Source organism: Eupeodes corollae, chromosome 2, assembly GCF_945859685.1.
Source record: "Eupeodes corollae chromosome 2, idEupCoro1.1, whole genome shotgun sequence".
NCBI lineage: Eukaryota > Metazoa > Arthropoda > Insecta > Diptera > Syrphidae > Eupeodes > Eupeodes corollae.
The window spans coordinates 79,992,033-80,014,350 of record NC_079148.1 but is presented as its reverse complement, the minus strand read 5'-3'; the positions used below and the strand labels follow the sequence as shown (position 1 = coordinate 80,014,350).

The 22,318-nt window shown below is 32.9% G+C and overlaps 1 protein-coding gene across 1 annotated transcript; it reads left to right on the top strand.

Annotated features, from left to right (window-relative positions):
- The first annotated feature begins 1,440 nt into the window (after positions 1 to 1,440).
- On the top strand, positions 1,441 to 20,345 carry LOC129945545 (uncharacterized). The gene is made up of 11 exons (XM_056055353.1): positions 1,441 to 1,566; positions 11,113 to 11,305; positions 11,376 to 11,675; positions 11,855 to 11,951; positions 12,024 to 12,424; positions 12,481 to 12,992; positions 13,283 to 13,768; positions 14,267 to 14,446; positions 14,517 to 14,666; positions 15,876 to 17,093; positions 19,196 to 20,345. Exons 3-11 carry the CDS (start codon positions 11,487 to 11,489, stop codon positions 19,254 to 19,256), a joined length of 3,294 nt encoding a protein of 1,097 aa, XP_055911328.1. The 5' UTR covers positions 1,441 to 1,566; positions 11,113 to 11,305; positions 11,376 to 11,486; the 3' UTR covers positions 19,257 to 20,345.
- Positions 20,346 to 22,318: the final 1,973 nt, after the last annotated feature.

The window sequence follows — 22,318 nt, the reverse complement described above, 5'->3', positions numbered from 1 at the left end:
ATCATGCAAACAAACCGTCCAAATTATTTTTCCATTAAATAGATACAAATTTTCCAGGCCAGACCCAGTTCGGACAAAATTTCTTTACAAGAAGTCACTCAATTTGCTCTGCAGCTGTTTACGAGATGAATAATTTTTTTTTAGTATACAATTTTCCTTTAACTAATTTCACTTAATTTTGCTTTTAATGCTTGAATTTAAACAAAATAAAAAAACGATTTTGAAAACGGATTTCGGTAAAACTAATTGGTTTCGTATATGAAGTGCAACTTTATCCTAGATTAAAAAAAATAGATAAAAGCAAAAATTCCAAGCCCATGATGTGGAAAAAGACTGATCTCGCCTACTGAAAAATATAATGCGCAATTATTTTTTCTATTTAATTTTATTATTTAATTTTTCTTCTGTTAAAAAAAAAAATTATTACTGTGGATGGCTTTGACATTGAACGTGAATTATTTTTTACACTTGATGTTGAGATGTTAAGAAAAAGGATTTCATCTTAATTATTCCAATGAACGACGAAAACTATTTTAATAATTATGATGTACTTTTTGACCCTTAAGAACAATAAAAAAAATTAGTAAAGTTCTTGGTTTCTTCTCAGTTTTCGGTTTTCTAAGATAATCCGCAAAGAAAAGACAAGTTTTTGCTGTCTTACATACCTACATTTGGAACCAAGGGCATAGTAGTCATATAAATATGTATAGCGCATGTCTCTAGAAATGTGTATATTTAAAGAAAATCGTGAATAACACAATTATTGTCTTGAAAAGCTGTTAGTTTGTGGTTGAGATTTAGTTTAACGTCAGTATCGCGTTTTTTTAGTATTTTTAACTATGGCGATAATATGAAGTAAAAAACGCATCTCGCATCAACCCACACACATAAGAAAGGATACGCTTCTTCTGATAATAAAATTATGTACAATCTGCAATATACACGTCTCTTCTCATATCCTAGATGCAAATAGTGTTGGTTCATATAGCCATCTTATAATTTTTGTATATATAGTGTGATAGAAAGCTTGAACGAACGATGAGTGTAGCATCTTTAAATCTGTTTCATAACTCTTGTGATGACAATTTGAAGTCTAGTAAAACTTTTTAATTGAACCCATGGTCTTAAAGTTTTAATTTTTTTATAAAAGTATTTGTATTTGGTAAAAAAAATAGTTTTTGAAAGAATTTTTTTTTATAATAACATCCCTATTACGTACAATACCCTCCACAGTTTATATAGCACCATTCACAAAGCCTTTTTATTACAGGCATTTTCAGATTCAGTGTCAAAACGAAATTTATGGTAAAAGTGTGTGTGATTTTTTTAAATAAGGAAGTGTAATCGTAATTGTTAAAATAATTATATAAAAATCAGGGATAAAATCAACAATTAAGAAAAATAATAGGTCCGAATACCCAATGGATTTTCCTCAAATAACAAACAAATAAAAATAAGGACAACATATTTTGCATAACGAATACATTTTTAAAAATATTTTTGCATGGTGTGAAATTCAAGGGCCTCGGAATAAATCCACTGATCAATCAGGCTGGCTAATGTTTGGTGAGTTTTATTTTGTATCTTTGTAATAATATGGCAACAACTAACACTTCGGATAAGTATAGGTAATTAAGTAAGGGGTATTTCTTTTATTTAAATAGATCAATATAATATAGCTTAATGATTCCACATTTTTTTAACTCTAAACTAACGCGTGCTGTATAAGTAAAAAGAGGTTTTTCAACAAATAAACCGCAGGAGATGTCTTCACCAATATTCTGATTTGATTTTCTCTCATGATTTCGAGGTAAATTAAATATGTACTTCCGAGGACATTAAAAACAGCATTACGATAATGTCTATCAAAAAATTTGTAAATGCAATTTCAATTAATATTCATAAAGGGTGTCCTGTAAAGGAAAGTCCACACTGAATATGGTATTAGGCCAAAACATGACCTTTCAAAACTTAGCAACTTGGTTATCCCGAATAAAAATGGCATCTATTTTTTTCCTTTTTAATGTTTTTCAATTGTGTGCTGAAAAAACTGTGTATTTATTTAGATTTTTCTTGTTCTTAAACGCAATAACTCCAATCCAAAGATTTTTGTTTCGTCGAGAATAATCTTCAATTAACTATTAAGAATGGTTTTATTTATTTATAGTAATAATAACATATTCCTGCCTTCTTCATAGCGTCTCGCATTAGCAATAATTTACAAGTAGCTTAGTCAGTATAAAAGATAAAGCTTTACGATTTACGCAACCAATGCAGCAGATAAATTTCAGTTTCGTTTTTTCTTGAAGGTAATAAAAACACAAGAGAGCCTAGACCACATTGTCTTGTTTTTTTTTCTTACTGTGACCATGATAAGAATCATACAAATATTTACATATATCATATTATCTATAATAATATAATAATATTATCTATAATATAAAATTCTCCTGTCACAGTGTTAGTTGCCATACTCCTCTGAAACGGCTTAACCAATTTCAATGAAATTTTGCATATTCATTCGGTAGATCTGAGAATAGATTTTTATCTATTTTTTATATTCCTAAGTGCTATGGTTTAATTGCATCAACATCGTACACGGTGCAACGATCTTTCGATAGTATTCAGTGACGCTATGTACAGTGAAGCATTTATTGCTATTAAGGATCTTTGCATTATCATTGCCAACTTACCACTCAGCCATTTCGTATAAATTCAACAAATCGAAAATCATCTGATTTAATAGATACTAAATTGAATCATGAACTAAAATACAATACAATTGTGTAGAAATAACAGCGATTGTTGCCCGCAATGTCAAACTAATGAATGAAAAACAAAGGACCATTTATGACCACATCATGCTCGCAGTTTCGGCAGGACAAGGTGGATTCTATTTTTTGGATGCACCAGGTGGAACTGGCGAAACATTACTTATTTCGCTAATTTTTGCTAAAATATGATCAAATAATCGTATCCCATTGGCTGTCGCATCTTCTGACATTGCGGTAACTTTATTGGATGGAGGCAGAACAGCTCATTTAAACTGTGACTAAATATTCAAAATATTATATATATAAAAAACAATCATCCATGGCCTCAGTGCTAAAACAGTGTAAAATTATTATCTGGGATGAATGCACTATAGAACACAAACATTCCCTTGAGGCGTTGAACAGGACATTGAAAGATATAAAAAACAACCACAGATTATTCGGCAGCACTCTGTTACTCCTTTCAGATGGTTCCAGACAAAGACTTACCGTTATTCCGCGTTCAACGTACGCTGATGGGATCAAATGCTTAAAGATCCATCCGCTGAAACATTCTCAAAACAACTGTTATATATAGGCGACGAAAAAGTTACTACAGATGAAACTGGATGTATAAAATTACCGGCCGATTTCTGCACGATTATTGATTCACAAGATGCCTTCATTGACCACATATTTCCCGATGTACACAGACAAATCATGAGGCCGGCAGAAAGAGCAATTTTAGCAGCAAAAAATGTGGATGTCAATGAATTAAATCTGAAGATACATTTCCGGTAATTTGCTTCGTAATTTGAACCCACCACTGTTGTGCAACGGCACGCGATTAGAAATTAAAAAATTGATGAAACATTTTATCGAAGCCATAGCGATATATTTATAATTTTAAAGAATTAATTTTAATAAATAAAAAAAATTGTTGGTGATTTATTATTTCAATATTTTGTCACCGTTTACAGTGCTCTATATATGTCCCACTTATATACCACATCCTTAAACACTTACAATAAGTTATTTATTGCTAGCAAAATACTCTCTAGAAATTATTTATATGACAAAGCAACGTGTGTCGGGTCAGCTAGTATTATAAAAAATGTTTTTTTTTCGTACCTTACGAATAATCTTTGATACTCTTCCTATGTTTTAAGCAAATCATAACCATGTACACAAATTTAACTTGCATAGTTGCGACTGATTGTTATTGACATTTGTTAATTAAGAAAATAGTTTTTCAAAATATTATTTTTAAAACAAAGTACATAACTCGTATGTAATCAAATGTGACTACCTTTGAAAGCTTGATATTATTTTTCTTGGAAACACTTCAAGGAAATTATGTATACATTAACTTGTTAAATTATTTTTGAAATTGTATTTTCCAACTAAGAGATATTTTTTGCTTTGATGTTCATTTACGTTTATATTTACATATATTATAAATTTGTTTAAAATTAGTCCTTCCTTTTAAACATTATGATTTTGTATAGGAATTATGGAATTTAAAATGTTGCAATACTTTGTACTGATAAAGGTGATATACGAGTACTAACATTTTTATTTTTGTTGAAAATAAAATGTATATTTATATTTCAAATCTCAATAGAACAGATAATGGGATTTATCACAAAATACAATTCTATTAGATTTAAAAAATTGGTAAACTAGGAAAATCTCTGAAATGAAGTAGAATACTGAAAAACTTCAAGTAAGCGAAAATTTCGACGATTTTGGAGGCTGGTTTTATAACTTCATCTTACAAGCTAGGGTCTAAAGGGCTTAATGTTGATAAAAAAGTGGATAGGCTCAATGCTTTAGTTGGGATTGTAATTCAACACAAGCCAATGTTTCTGGTATCAACATTTCTGGAGGTACCATTAAAATAAAGTTGCTGGCGGGCGTAAAAATGAGTTGAGCAATGCAATTCTAGTTTTTGGCAATACAAGGGACTCAAATGTTACACATGTAACGAATATGGCCATATTAAGTTATGAAGTTATCGTTGGTAATAATTCCAAGATGAAAGTCAAAGGTATTCGAAAAATGGGAATGGAAGTTTTAATAGGCTGATCAAAGGAAAATGTAGTCTTCTGGACGTTTTTTATATTGCAAATTTGTGTATTAAATTCTTATCTGCCTCAAAAATTATACAAAATGGGGTTTTCAATGACTTTCCACAAGAAGTCAGTGAAAAAACAGTAAAGACGAATGTTGTTAAAAACATGTTTCGTTTCAACAGAATATCACAGCAATGTGCTTTGCCTGAGGTTCACAAAATTAAGAAAACAAATATGAATTGTGGCACAAATAAGTGGGCCATCCAAACAATTAAACAACAAAAGTAATGATTACAGAAGCTACTAAAAAGATTGATTTAAACCTACCTTAAACCGAATGCGTCATATGTTTCAAAGGAAAAATGTTCATTCAAAGTCAGCGATACTAAGCTGAATCTGTTCTAGAAATGGTCCGCACAAATCAATGGACCATAAGACTTGTCTTAATCGACGATTTTATAATAAAATTCATCTTTTTTCATTCCAAAAAAACAAGACTGAAGTGTTGAAAAAATTAAACTATCAAACAAATAAAACCATAGTTTTTCGCCAAAGTGGCAAATACCAGGAAACATTTTCTTTAGTCGTAAGGTACCCATCGATTACAACTAGGTTTAGCACTATGATATGAATTGAATATCGATAAAATGAATTTGTTCTGTTTTCTTGCAAAATTAACTTTTTCAAGAAGGTCTATATGAGGTTGCTAAAGAATTTGATGATCTCCAAGGAAAATTTTGCAAATTTAAAAAGTTACTTACTTACACAATCAAAAACAGATCTTTGCATTACTTACTTACTTACTTAAGGTGGCGCTACAGTCCGGGGCGGACCTGGGCCTCAACCAACAAGTGTCTCCAGCCAGCTCGGTCCCTAGCTAGCTGTCTCCAGTTTCGCACGCCAAGTTGGTTGAGGTCCTCTCCCACCTGGGTGCGCCACCTGAGTCGCGGTCTTCCTCTACTGCGCCGTCCCTCGGGATTGGATTCGAAGACCTTCCGGGCTGGAGCGTTGATGTCCATCCGCTCTACATGACCTAGCCATCTAACCCGTTGGACTTTGATTCTGCTAACTAGGTCAGTGTCGCTGTACAGCCCGTACAGCTCGTCGTTATATCTTCTCCTCCATTCTCCATCTATGCGTACGGGACCAAAAATCGCCCGAAGAATTTTTCTCTCGAAGCATCCTAAGACGCTCTCATCTTTCTTTGACAGGGTCCAGGCCTCAGCGCCATAAATGAGAACCGGGATGATGAGTGTCTTATAGATGGTGATTTTACATGCTCGAGAGAGGACTTTACTTCTCAATTGCCTTCTAAGTCCAAAGAAGCAGCGATTTGCAAGAGTTATTCTTCGGTTGATTTCAGCGCTGGTGTCGTTGTCTGCATTAATAGCGGTGCCTAGGTAGACAAAGTCCTTAAGTACCTCAAAGTTATAGCTGTCCATGGTGACGTTTTGTCCAAGACGTCGTCGTTCAGTGTCCTTTTTTGATGACAGCATATACTTGGTCTTGCCCTCATTGACCACTAAACCCATCTTCTTCGCTTCCGTCGCAATGCTCAAAAACGCTCCACTGACATCACGCTTTGATCTTCCAATTATGTCAATATCATCTGCGTATCCGAGTAATTGGATGGATCTTTGGAAGATTGTGCCTCTAGTGTTGACGGTTGAGTTTTCCACAATTCTTTCCAGAACGATGTTGAAGAAGTCGCATGACAGTGCATCGCCTTGTCTAAAACCTTTTTTGACATCAAATGCATCGGTAAGATCTTTTCCGACCTTGATAGAGCAGCGTGCATTCTCCATCGTCATTCTGCACAAACGGATAAGTTTGACAGGGATGCCAAAACTAGACATTGCTCGGTAGAGCTCTTCCCTATAGATGCTGTCATACGCGGCTTTAAAATCGATAAAGAGATGGTGGGTATCGATTTGAAGCTCCTGGGTTTTTCCAAGATCTGCCGTAGTGTGAATATTTGGTCGATAGTGGACTTTCCTGGTCTGAAGCCACACTGATAAGGACCAATCAGGTTGTTGACGAATGGCTTCAGACGTTCACATAATACGGCAGAGAGGATCTTATACGCAATGTTAAGAAGACTGATGCCTCTGTAGTTGGCGCAGTTTAGAGGGTCTCCTTTCTTATGTATCGGGCACACTATGCTGAGATTTCACTCATCGAGCATGCTTTCTTCCGACCAAATTTTGCAGATGAGTTGGTGCATGCTCCCTACCAAGTCATCGCCTGCTGCTTTGAATAGTTCGGCGGTGATGCCGTCAGCTCCAGCAGCTTTGTTTGACTTAAGTTTAGATATAGCTATCTTCACTTCGTCAAGGTCGGGTAGGCGGAATTGTTGATCTGCGTCGCCGAGGTTGAGTGGTTCTATCTCCCTTACAGCGGAATTCGGTTCGTCATCGCCGTTATATAATTTGGAGAAGTGATCTTTCCATATTCTCAGCATCGACTGTGGTTCTACTACGATGTTCCCTTGATCGTCTTTACAGGCTTCGGTTCGTGGCTGGTACCCTTGGGAGGTTTTTTTTACTTTTTGGTAAAATTTACGAACCTCATTCCTGTTGTGACATCCCTCTATCTCCTCGATCGCGCGCTTCTCATGTTCTCTTTTTTTCCGTCTAAGAAGCCGGTGTTCCTGTCTCCTCTTCTGCTCGTAGAGCTCGCGAGCAGCTCTCGTCCTTTTGTGCAGCGCCGTTTTGTATGCCTCTTGTTTCGCTGCGTGAGCTTGCCGGCATTCGTCGTCAAACCAGGGGTTTCGCTGTGGTGGCCGTGTGAAACCTAGCACTTCAGAGGTGGCATCTCTGATGGCTGCAAGGCAATGTTGCCACTGGTTTTCAATGCTTAATGCAGGAAGCATAGGACTCCTTAGGAGGTTATTAGAGACTCGATCGGAAAAGGACATGGCAGTCTCTTGCGATTGTAGCCGTCTAACGTCGAATCTTCTCACAGCACTTCCTTGTTTTGGCTTGGATCGGGATATCCGTAGCCGTACCTTGGCTACAACGAGGTAGTGGTCCGAGTCAATGTTGGCCTCTCGGAATGTTCGGATATCCTGGATACTGGAGAAGTGTCGTGCGTCGATCGCAATGTGGTCAATCTGGTTGACGGTTGATTGATCAGGAGATTTCCATGTCCCCTTGTGGATATTAAGATGCGTGAACTGCGTACTAGCTACCAGAACGTCTCGCCCCGCAGCGAAATCGACCAGCCTGAATCCGTTGTCGGAGGTAGTGTCGTGCAGGCTGTATCTCCCGATTATGCCACCAAAGATGTCTTCTCTTCCTAGCTTGGCATTTAAATCTCCTAAGGCAATTTTAATGTCATAGCCAGGGCACTGCTCATATGTCTTGTCCAAGAGCTCGAAGAATATGTCTTTGGTGTCTTCATCTTACTCCTCTGTTGGGGCATGCGCGCATATTAGGCTTATGTTGGCGAATTTAGCCTTGATGCGGATTGTCGTGATGCGCTCGCTCACACTGTTGAAACTCAAGACTTTTTGCCTGAGCCTAGTTCCAACAACAAATCCAGACCCAAATAGACGCTGTCTTTGTTCTCGGTAGCAGTCGCCGTAGTAGATATCGCAGTCTTTTAGTTTGCGTTTACCCGGTCCATCCCATCGCACTTCTTGGATGGCTGTAATATCTGCCTTGCAGCAGTTTAGGGCTTCCGCTTATTGTTCGGCTGCACGTGGTCTGTTAAGGGACCTAACATTCCACGTAGATATCCGAAGTTCGTTGTCCTTATTTCGTTTGCGTGGGTTGTCAACAGTGAATCCGTCCGTATCCGAGGCTTGTTGTTGCTTCGAAACTATGATGTTTTTACGTGGCCAGGAAGTCACCCCGACGGCACAACCCCCAACCTGGAGGGTCAGATCCTTAGTATAACTCCAAGGAAGGGGAGCCGGATGAACCGCTCCTTATAGGCCTGGGCTCAGAATATGTCGAAGAAGCCCTATAAGGTGTTCACTAAGTAGTTCGACCTTACTGGAACTGTAGACGCCACCGTTGATTCTATCTCGACAATACGTCCGCTGCCGCCTGGATAAGGAGAGGTGCCTTAGTGGAAACACCTCTCCCCCCCTCTCTCGTTTGCTGCCCCAACAACTTTCCACTGGGGTTGGAACCCAATCTCCAGTTGAGGTACTAGGCACCCGATGTTCACCGCGGGGAGGTGAGAGTAGGAGTTGATAGACAGAGGTGGGTTTTGAGAAAAACCTGTGGACGCTTGTGTCCTCTTGAATGCACATGTCTACCATTTGAACATCGATCTTTGCATTTACTATTTATGAAAACGATATGCTTTTGTATACATTAAACAACGATTGTGGCACTCCAGTACAGAACAGGAATATATGGCCTTGGTTTCTACATCTCAAGATAAACTTTTCCTCCTCTCTTTATTAAAAGAACTTACAATTCAGAACAAAAAAATAATATTGCGATGTGGTAACAAAATCGCATTAAATCTTCTAAACATATTGAAGATGAAGCATATAAAAATATAAGACATGCTTGCTAAATGGATAACGACCAAAGGACCTTCAACAACAAAGAATTACCACTGTTGCAAACTAATTGGTATAAAAGGAAAAACCTAGTCGTGATGTTGGAATTTAAGATTTGTTATACTTTGTACCTACAAATATACTTTACGTGTGTTTTTTATATATGTATGTATCAACTTTTTATATACATACTTAAATGGTTATATTTTTTGAAAATAAAATGTGCATTCATATTTTTAACTTCCCATAGGAAGTTAAGGCCCAACTATAATAGGCATAAGCTAGCATATGCGCGCATTAGTAAACGTGCGAATACAAAGAATCTCAATACGAGTGAACATAATGGAGTCTAGCTCCGTTTCGTTCAATTTTTCTCAGTTTCGTTAACTTAAGCACACTTAAGCAAGAGCGATCCCAGTCGCTCGCCGCATAAGTAAAATCTGACATTTAGATACGTGAGCAAAATTGCATTATGGCTATGCAGTAATTTCGCTAACTTAAGTGAATTATCGTTGGGTTTTTGACATAAGCTTATGTTTGCTTATGCCTATTATAGTTGGGCCTTTATTGTAATGGGTCCGATTTGTCAAATTGAAAATTTTGACATTTCTCGACGTTTCAAGGTCCCTTGAGTCGAAATAAAAGATTTTTAGAAAGATGTCTGTGCGTGCGTGTGTACGTACGTTCGTACGTCCGAGCGTCCGTACGTTCGCGACGTTTTTTTCGTCGTCAATAGCTAGAAGAGATATCGATTTCAAATAAATTTTGTTATACAAATAATAAGGCAGAAAGATGCAGAAAAGGCTCTCCAGAAAATTGAGTGGGTGGTTTTTTTTACCATAGCAGTTTGAAAAAAAGGTGAACACTGTGGTTAACTCTTAATATCTTACGAATTAAATTTTATATAATATATTGTAACGTGATTCCAAAGAAGTACATTTTTTGAAAAAAATCCATTAAACGGTTTTTTTTATAAATAAAAAAAAACAGAAAAAAAAATTGTCACCTTCAAAATGTTACTACTAAAATATGATTTCATCTCCAAAACAATTTTGTGCAACAAAGAATAATGTTTTTGACATCTGAGTACCAGTACATATAGACAAACTTTTAAGCAAGTTTGTTTGACAAATCGACAGACGGGATGTGAAGTTATCAGTGTGGGTCGCATCCCAGCCTCATTTTAACCTTAAAATATTTCGTAAAATTTGTAAAAAAAATCAATATTTGTTTATCTAACGTGTGCATAGGCCAGAGGGCATCACTGTGCTTCACTTATTATTTAAATAGAAAATAAAGATTAATTAATTACAACAAAACCAACTAGTAAAAAGGATTATTTGAACAAAATTATTACACATTTTAAATAAATATTTAAAAAAAAAAGAACTCTTTACTTTAATATTTACCAGCAAGTAACTTTCCAAATTATCAGTTACAAGTCTGCTTAAATTGAAAAAAAGTTATACTTTCAATAGCACCACTGGAAATCTTTTTTTTTTAATGAACAACTATATAAATTAAAGTTCCAAAAACAAATCTGCTAAAAAATCTCTATTTTTTAAGATTTGATGAAAAAACCGTAATAAGTTATAAACAATTCTAAATGGTATATCTGTAGTCGCGTTTGAGAATTTCTGATAATCACTCTGAAGCCCTGCAAAAAGATTAGAAATTAAACATTTTAAAATGAAGATTAAATATATTTTCCATTAACATTTTGCGATTTTAAATGAGTTTATATTATCAAAATAATATTTTTCAGATCCTACGTGGAAGTAAGCCAGAAATGGGCCTGGGGCTGGATCGGGAACCAGCTAACAATAATCTGTTAAGGTCGCAGCCCCGTTTGTGCGACTTTTTATTAAATAAATACGTTGCCTTTTTAAAAGAATACAAGTACATTGTGCAAATTAAACCAAAAACAACAATTCGGTTTTAACTAAAAATGAGGCACTGTAAGTTTTAATTAATAAAAAAAGAAATTACGAATTTCTCTTAAAGTAGTTTTTTTTAAATTTTTTTCAGCAAATATTTTTATACACAAAGATACAATGGAATTCGGATAAATCACTTTTTTTAAATAATTTTTATTCCCAAATTGTGCCAATTAAGGCACAGTTCTACTATCCTGTGGTCATGGAGCCACCTGGCGGTGTATCGTCGGACAAAGATAGGCAATTAGTAGTACATCAACAACCAAACTTAACCCTCTTAAAATCTGCAAAACATCAACAACCTCAACAACAACATTCAGCACTCATGGGTATATCGGTTGGAAGTCAACAAACTATCGAAAAACTTTCTCGTCCATTAGCGTTTGATAAGGTGATTTTTTTAAAGTAAATTTAATTAATTTCATCTAAATTGTTAGCCACACTCAATTAAAACGTCCTGCAACAAATGTTGTTAGACCAGCTTATTTACCCATGAAAAACTGATGGATCCATTATCCAACCAACTTCACTAACTATTAACAACACCATTCTCTTTTATGTTAATTTCAGATGGAATCTTTGGTGCGAGAAATGCAAGATCCGGAGCACGGAGTTCCAGTGAGGCAGCAGAAAATGTTTTTGACATCGATCCCTTATGCATTTATGGGTAAGATTTCATTTATTTAACATTTGTTCTTCTTCTTTTTATGACACTTCTAACTTATATACAAATTTTAAGGATACGATTTGATTGAATGGCTAATGGATCGTTTGATGATTGAAGAATCTGAAGCACTTAATATTGCAAATCAATTGTGTCTGCACGGTTATTTCTTTCCTGTCAATGACACGAAAACTCTTGTAGTCAAAGACGACTCATCACTCTATCGGTTCCAGACTCCCTACTATTGGCCTTGGCAACATAAAGCACCTGATAATGTAGAGTATGCCATATATTTGGCAAAGCGATCTCTGCGTAATAAACAACGACACGCCTTAGAGGATTACGAAAGCGAAGCATTGGCTAGTTTGCACAAAAATCTCAAAGGCAAATGGGATTTCATTTCTATGCAAGCTGATGAACAGGTTCGACTGGCAAAAGAACGAAAAAAAGGTGACAAAATTGTTGGAGATTCACAGGTGTGTAAATAATAATTTTCTCAAAAATGTTATTCATATTGTTTTATATTACTTAGGAGCGTGCTTATTGGCGTGTCCACCGTCCACCTCCCGGCCAGTTTACTCCTTTGGAACCTTGTCCAGTACCATCTCGAGATCGACAAGGATTGAAATCTAAGAAAAAAACCGTTGAAGATCTTCAACGCGAAGTAGACTATTTTCAAAAGTCTCTCACCCGCACGCGAATGAAAATGTCACAAGCTTGTGAAAGCTTAGTCAGCTATTCAGAGACCTTTGCTGATTATGATTTCTTCTTACAACCAGTTCTTCCTTCTAATCCATGGGTATCTGAGGACATAACATTTTGGCAGCTGAACAATACAATTGTCGACATTCCAACAGAGAAACGAGTGCGGCGATGGGCCATTTCGATTGAAGAACTCGTCTCAGATCCAACTGGCCTGCATGAATTCACTGCATTTCTTGAAAAAGAATATTCTCATGAAAATATACGTTTTTGGATAGCTGTTAATCGTTTAAGACGTTCGGCTCATTCACAAGTCTCGAAAAAAGTCACCGAAATTTATGAGTAAGTTTAATTTTCATAAAATAGAAAGCTTGGTATACAAAAAATTTAAGCTATGGTGATGCTATTCAAAAAAATAGTTTTAGTCTAATTTTGACAATGATCCTATGATGATAAATTGATAAATTAATATAAAAACATTTTTCGCACGAAAAGCAATGTTGTTCACCATTTAGTAATAAAAGCAATATAGATATGGTTACCAAGCGATTCATTCCTAAAAAATATTTTTAAATACTTTTCTAACAACACAAATTTATTTAATTTGTGTACTTTTTATTTTTTAATAACAGAGAATTTTTAAAGCCTGGAGCACCTTGTGAGATTAATATCGACGGAAAAACAATGGAAATAGTTCAAAAAGGCTTAAAAAATCCTTCCCGGTTCACCTTTGACGCAGCTGCTGAACACATTTATATGTTATTATTAAAAAAGGATTGTTATCCTCGTTTTATTCGATCGGAACATTATAAAAATCTCTTGGCCACCGGTATACAGCCATTGCATAAAAAGAGATTCTTTAACTTTGGCGGAGTCGGTGTAAAAAAGAAGGTGGCGGTGAATGCTGCAACAACTCTATCTACTACTCAATCACACGTAAGTGGAGCTTCGGGAGTTAGTGCTCCTGTGCCGCTTCCAGGACATTTAACGCGTCGCAGAGGTAGTGACAGAAGTCTCTCGGGTTCAGTTCATGAATTAGCGGTTATTGGAATTAAGGACGCAGGCAACAAAGTCCCTCATTCTCATAGTCAGAGCAATTTGTGTGAGATTACCTACAGGTATGTTAGATTTTATTTTGTGCCATAAATACATCGTACAGTGTAACTACCTATAATCATCTGCCCCTTTATAGTCGTTCATGTTTTTAGGTTAAGAGGTAGTGCTGTTGTCATTATTTATGAAGCACACTGTGTGACATAGGCTTGAGTGGCAATAGTTAGATATATGTTGACTTTTAAAGAAGAGCATCAAGTAATACTTTTAGCATTGAACCACACTCATGCCTTTTAAACACCTCAAGTGTATGTACTTAAACTTATACGTATCTACTTGTGTAGGCTTTAATTTCTAGACTTTGTTAAGAGTGATGTAGGCCTTATGATGTTTTTTAGAAAAAATTAAAATTAAATACATAATATCTCTATTTGGTGTCTTTCATTTGTTTTAAGTTTAACGTTCAAAGTTTTTAAGCGATTTGGAGAAAATTTTTTTTTAAATTTTCCAACAAAGAATTCACTAATTTCTATTCAAATATTATATCTTTATATTACTTGAAGGGACGGTGTGAAGCCTGCCGTGGATAAATTAGAAACAACTATGGAATCAGCGAGTGCTATATGTCCATGGGATGAAGCTGAAACTATACAAGATCCTTCAGCTACGATACAGCTTTCGGTATGTCCATGGGAACAGGAGGAAATACAAATCCCACAAACAACCTCCAAACGACTACCAAGGTACAAAATATTTTTGTTTTAAAGTTATAAAATGTGGTGCATCTATATCAATTTTTTTAATTTTGTACAGTACTTCATCTGATATATCTGATGTTTCTGATCGAATGAGAAGATCATGTGGTCTTAGACAAAATACTGTGGATAGTTGTGAAAGCAGCTCAAAACGATTGATGCCTAATTTTACCGAACAACGAAGAGCTTCGGTAACCTTGACACCAAGGTAATTTGTATAATAAGTGGTGACTATTTTTAAAATAAAGAAGAATTAATCGGTTCAGTTCATAGAGTAAGGCGCGAATAATTCACTGTTAGAGATGTTTATATTTTAACACACATAAATAATATCTATGTTTGCCAAAATAATAGCAACAATAATTTTAGTAATTTTTGTCTGTATTTTACAGTTATTTATTTTAGTTTAAGGAAAATGTACCAAGTTAGCGGTATACACACCAAACTTTTTTTCATATTATTAACTTCCTACTTAATAGCTTTACTGATATTTATACAAATATACACGATGAGTTTTTTTCAAAGAATATTAAAAAAATAAAACCACACAACCCTTCATATCGTAAAAACCTGGTTGATGTTCAGGAATCTAAAACCAATGTACACCGACAATTCCTATCTAACCCTTCCCTCTTTTCCTAATTCTCACACATTGTGTTTGGCATATTAAAGGTCTACAAAACCCTTTTAGTGCTCTCTAATTATAAAAATATATATATATTTGGAGTCAAGGTGTTAATATACTTTAAAATGTACCAAACCCTAAACTCGAAATTTAGTTAAAAATAGTTTGAATAAAACCTTTGTTATTGAAGTTCTAAAAAACTTAGAAATGGTTTTAATGTTTGTATAAAATGGATGCAAAAGGGATACATTTGAACTAAATTTAACAATACTCGTTTTATTGCAGATGTAAAATAATTATGAATATGCAATTACACACACAAATTTTAGATATATACATGCAAGAATATAAAGATAAAGTATCTTTAAACAAAGTCATGTTGTATGAAAAACACACTTACTTTAAAAAAAAAACACTATTAATTTCATTTCAGAAGGGCCACGTTGTTTTAAGATTAAGTTTAAATACTTTGGGTTGTAATCGGCTTTTCGAGATTTTAATGTTGTTTTCGAAAATAAGGGTGTTAAAGAATACACAACAACAAAAATGGTAAACGTATTTCATTGCATACATTTGACCTTGACCAACCCTAATATTCCACTTGGATGTTTATAAAAAAAAATGATCACAAACTTCGATTGCCCGATATAATCCTCTTGTTTAAAATAAAGTTAGATCGTCCTTTTTAAAGTTTAAGAATATATATCCAAACGAAATAATAAACAGATACATGTATGTACCTCGTCTTATTCATTTACTAATTAATTAATATTCTTTTCATGTGTTTTGTAGAATATCGGAGTATGCAAGATCTATGAAAGCAACATCTCTTAATGTTCCAATTTATACCGAAGATGTTTCATTTCTTTCTTCTGCTGAAGATTTAAAAAAATCAACAACTAACATAGATAGTGAAAATGTATCTGCTGTTCTAAATAAACCTATCGAATCAGAACCTATTCAACCATCCGCTGAAACATTAATTTCGACTGCTGAAATAGATGACGATGAAGAACTAAAAATAATGCCTGATGACAATCCCGATGAAAAAACTAAAGATACAACTGAAGACGACGTACAAACTGAAGTACAAATTGAGTTGATACAAATGGACACAAATTCCGAAACACAAAATCTCGCTTCTACTTCTGTTGAGATACCTGAATCGTTTGTTAAGAGCGATGTAAAATTCGATATACCAACTCCTGAAGTAAACAATCCTCCTTTGGCAGTTGAACCTGCTGAGCAACTTGACATTCCTGCCATCAGTAACTTAAACATGGCATTAGATGAAACCAAAAATGCAACGAATAATTGTAAGATTGCTAAGTCAAATTCAAGTAATTGGCCAGCTAACGATACTAAATTACCAATAGCCAACACCTCTAGTAGCCTTAAAAAGGCTCCATCAATTCAAGTCGAAAGTTTAATAGATTTAAAAGAACACGAAATTCCAATGAAAACGGAATCTGATACAGTAAATGTTATAACTTGCCTTGATCCGATTGAGGCCGATATACCCATAGAGCTTCCTTCAAGTGCAACTCAAAATCAAGCACTTTGTATTGTTAAAAACATAAAAATTGATCAGGATCTTGAACTCTCATCGGTAGACCCTAGAGAAGAAGAGATGTGCGATGAGGAAGCTCTTCTTCATGAAGAGCTTTCACCAACTACCGATGAATACCATGAGGGTCTTCAGTTTGAGGGCCGAACTGAATCCTATGACTATGACATTGACGATGTTATAACTCCTGGTTGTGTTGCACCAGCACCAACGCCTGCGCCCTCGCTTGCGCCACTTGCTGAAATCGATATTGATCCAGTTGAAGATGAACTCGAGCAACCAGTTAAAAAGCCAGAGACCGAGGAGTTAAAGAAAAAGCGAAAAAAGCATAGTTCGGAAAATCGGAAGTCCCTTGATAAGACTGGACCTGATAATGCTGCTGGTGCACAATCTAAGCCAGAGAGTGATGCAAACCATAAAACTGTTTGTCCATGGGAGGATGAGTAAGTATTTAAATTAACTAAATGAAATTTGTAATGTGTTTGTCGTAAATACAAATCATACTAGCTTAATTTTTTATAAGAATTAAATAAAGGTGCACAATATTGCTAGCTTAACATGTACGAGTATCTGCATTTCATTTCTACAAAATAGAGGAAATGTAAAATACAGAACTCATGTTTGTTAAATAAACGCAGTAGAATAATGAATCCAGACTATAGGCAGTGCCATATTACAGAGATGAAATAAATCTGTATTTATTTTTATTTAAAAGGACATTGGGCGTAGGACCAAACGATTTGTTGGTCTTACAAATAATGTAATATTTAATATATTTTTTCAATGATGTATTGGAATATATAATTGAGTTTTTAATGCTTTTGATTTGCATTTCTCTAAACTGTACATTTAAAAATAAAAATTGATTAGGTGGTGCAACAATCCGTTGAGAACTTGAGCCTAGTGACACCCAACAACTCCTCTGCACGAGTAATGTTGTCAGGGATGGAGGGGACTTACAGTTTCAAGCCAAATCCGAACGGCTTATTTGAGAAAGCACAATTACTCTTAAAATATTTGTCAATTCTTCGCAAGAGGCAGTACCTTTTTCCATGGTCTTTATGTCATCTGCTCTTACTCGTTGTGTAACAGTTAAGACAATTCAAATTTTATTTTATTTCCACTTTATTCCAATGGCTTTGAATCTCTCGTGAACTGAAGTGAAAAAAAGATTCTGCAAATTGTAATTTTGTGAGTGCCACACTAAAGTTTCTTCGCAGCTTATGTGTTTACCTTAGTTTGATTAAATTTCATGTTCAGAGACATTATGTACTTTAATGCACATATTTACTTAAATTCAAGAACCAGACATTTTTGTCTATAATTTGTAATTAATTAATTAGTTTTGTTGACTCCTTTAGGAATAAAACATTTTCAAAAGGCTCACGCAAACAAGTATTTTTTTTAAATTTGTCTTTTAGCATCAGTTCCGATCCGAAATTTCAATACAATTTCTTAAACTTCTGCGTGAAATGCACTAAAAATCTTTAAGCTTCTTAAATATGGCATATTTAGGAATCTTGGATTACTTTCATTATAGGGAATCGTCCAAATTGAATAGTTAGACCATTGCTTGCTGGACAACAGTGTACTAAAATGACCTAATATTTAAAGTTGCCACTTAAGCCCTTAAATTTGTAAATGTTAAGAAACATTATGTTATTTAATTTTTGTCAGCCTACTTACAAAACATTAAAGAACATTTTAAAGGGGCTTTTAAAAACTCGTCTTTATGTTAAGTGCGTGAAACTCCCTCCTTCCCCACTCATTAAAAAACTGGATCTGTCCTTAGTTTTTCCCGAGCGAAAGTGGTTATGTCTGCTAATTGATTTATTTTTGTATTCTAATAGACATTATTTTTACGTCAGCAATAGGTTGCACACAAAAACAGGGCCTTATTGCAAACACACATTGCTAAGCTTTATACACATTTTTACAAACTAAAGCCAAGATTCTTGGTAGTCTCTACTGAGGACAGTGAAACACGGTAATGTGCAAACAATAAATATATCACGAGATTGTGGTCCTTAATATTATACCTCCGCGAGACCGAAACAGTTCCAGGAAAATATGCAGATAATGATTGATAATAAATCAAAATTATAATTTTACTTTAAGATTAAATAGTTTTTTTTTTAAATTTTTATTTTGTATGAGAACCTAAGGTACAGCCGTTTTTCTAGTTGTAACTGTACAACAATAAAAATTAAACAATTTAATTTGGTTTAATAAAAAGAGTTGGTTTGTATGACTCGCAAGACTGTTGAATACGATCCTTTTAAATAATTGTGATTAAACAATCAAGCAAACGAATTTTATGTAGATACTATGTAAATATTTTTTTAAAGATTATTTTTCAGATTATATTATTTTAAAGATTATTTTTCAGTTGTATTCTTTAAATTAGACATTCACAATTTTAAATATAAAATTATATAACTTAATCGTCACAAGACTTCAATTGATTTCTGTTATGTTTATTATGTTCTCTTGTATTTAAAAAAAAAATCTAATAATGCATTCTAACAATTTTTTTATTTTTCAGAGACGTTTCTTCAAGCGATACAACTTTTGTGAAAACCTATGCTACACTTGGTTATTTGTGAATAAGATTCTTACAACTCCACAAAGTAGAAGTTAAAATGTAGGGCAAATAGATTTTTGTTGTTAACTATATTTTTATGCAACGACATAAAAATATTAAATGAACATGTTTAAGCCAAAAAAGGACTTAGTTTTATATTTATAAAAATGCACTTAAGAAATTGTCTTTGCTAAAAGCTTAAATTTATAATTCATCGCATATTTCTAGTAAGTTTTATAAAATGTATACACGTTCTTATTTACATAATAAACAAAATAACAGAAAAAGAAATCAAATTTCTTTAAAATAAGAAACAAAACAAAAAATAAATAAAGTTATCTATCAGGTATTATATTGTTATAAATAATAAAAAAAAAATAATAATTCACACTACAAACGAAAGTTTCTATTACATTTACCTTAGTCATGTTCACACACTTAAAAGTCAGGAAAAATAAAATAAAAAATATTTTTTTTTTATTGTTTTAATTTGTATTATGTCAATATTGTTTCTAAGGTTAACACAAAGCAGATGGACTACAAAATTTGTATTGCTTGGCATACAATGAATTTTAGAGCCCCAGTATGTATGTCAAACAATTCAACTTTTTGGAAATGGATTAAATATACACATAATATACTGTTAATATTTTCTGTTACGACAATAAATATCGACTTAATCGATTTGTTGGCTTTAATTTTCATACAAACCATAATAATGACTTGAAATGGACAAAAAAACGGTTGACAAGACACATTAAATGAAATAAAACGATATAATTTAATATGGTGTTTTATTAAAAAATTATTTACAATAATGCTCTTTGTCTATTATCCCTGGTTAAAAAAATATATAAATATCTTTAAACAGATTACATAAGTTATAAGAACAAAAGTAAACTGTTTATGTCTATTAAATAGAAAAAAATAAAAGTATAAAGGATTCTGTAAAATTGGACTACATAATGTGATCTTCCATGTGTAAATTAATAATAATTTAATTTGTTTAACTAAAATCATGTAAAATGTATGCATGCTGTGCGATTTATCGCATGTGTTTTTAATTGACTGAGTTTTACTTAAATATAAGTTAAAATTAAATAAATCAAAATGTAAATTAAAGATAAAACAAAATAAGAATGCAACTAAATACATTTAACATGCACAAATCATACTTTTATATTTTAATAAAATAATTTATATTTTTATATTCTCAGAATAATCTGTCTTAAATTGCTATTTTTATGTTTTTTCTTCTTATATTTAAATTTAAAATAATTTTTTGCAATATTTCTATAATTTTTTGTAAAATTCTTGTTTAAAAGTGAAAAGATTTTTTTATACTCTTCTCCTTGTTAATTTTTCTTCGAAATGTACATTATATTCTTAATGGAAATGTGCAATGAAACGTTAAATAATAATATCCGCCGCTGCTTTTTGATTATTATTTTTAATCACGAAGATGACAAGATTAACAAAAACAAACAAAATCTTTTAAACAAATTTCGTAATGCTAAGATCAAAAGGTTTAGAGCTAATGAACATTTACAAATTATTATGCTTTGGATAGACATACAAACAAAAATACATAACTTTATGCAGAACAGTTTAATCCCTGTGCTGCGTTAATCAGGATTATTAATAACATAACTAAGGAAAAAATATACATAAATCAAAATTATTCTTAGATTCAAGAAAACATAACACTCTAATTAAATTAAGTGAAGAAAATAACAAACAAAAACAATACTTTAAATAAAAAAAAAACGAATTAAAACCAATTCAAATATTATGCTAAAGAATACAAAAATAATATATTTATAATTATTTAAATGACAGTTATGGAGTTTTTGACAACTAATTTTGTAAATCTTTTTGATTAAAATGAGACCACCGTATTTTGTTTTTGTTATTTATCTTATCAAAGCAAACAAAATAATTATTTCAATGATAATATTTAAATATATATTTGTATATACATATATTATTCAAAACATTGCAAAAGTAACAAAGTTTAAAAACAAAAATTGTGAAATTCTTTCAAAATCAATTGGCATTTTGTACGAATATGTATGCCAATACCAGTAATATACCAATTTATGGAAACACCCATTGTGGTATATTGATTGCTTTTAAAAACGTGTGTAATGTTAGAAAAATAAAAGTTGTTTATTTGATAGTTAAAAAATATTATTATAAAAACAAATTAAATTTCTGAAAAAAATAATTGCATTAGATAATTGACATTTATAAAAAAAGAGAATAAAACTTTACATAGGTACTCGAATATCTATGCTTTATTATATTGAAATATAAATATTTAATGTTTGTTTGAACAAAAAAATAAAAAAAATTATTACAAAACAAAAAAGTTGTGGCTATGCTAATAGCATAAAGTTAAAAAAATATAAAGATATAATATTAAGAAGATATAAAACAATATTATTAAAGAATAACAAAATATATATGTATGTAAATAATATACATTGAAAGGTTTATGTTAAAGAAGTACTACATAGTTATCGTTAATTTTATTGAAATAAAATGTATTGTAGAATGTATTTAATAAAAAGAAGAACAATAACAAACTTAAACGTCTTTTTTATTTATAACTACATGATGTGCCTCAGGCCGAGCATTCACGACACCAAATAACTGCTCAAATTGACTTTGGAGCAAAATTCTAAATTGTTTTGATTTTTACACAGTTATTTGCACAAAAAACTCCATTTACGGCATTAGTTGGGGTTTCTGCAGTTTTTTTTTATATATTGTGATTGTATCGTGAATGGCCGACTTGAATGTGTACACGTTTTTACTGAACGATAAAGGGACACATTTCAACTATGGTCGTACTATCAAGAGAAAGATAAATTTAAGTACTATAAGGGCCAATTTTTGGATAACTGAAAACAACACATTCTATTTGTTTATTCTTCTCATAGCTAAGATTTTAGTTTATAGTTGCAAGATTAGATTAGAGTTACCAAACATTTTCATTTTACGAATGTAACACTTAAGTTTAATAATATAAAATATAAATAGAATAACTAAAATCTAATAAGAAAAATAGTCTTAACAATT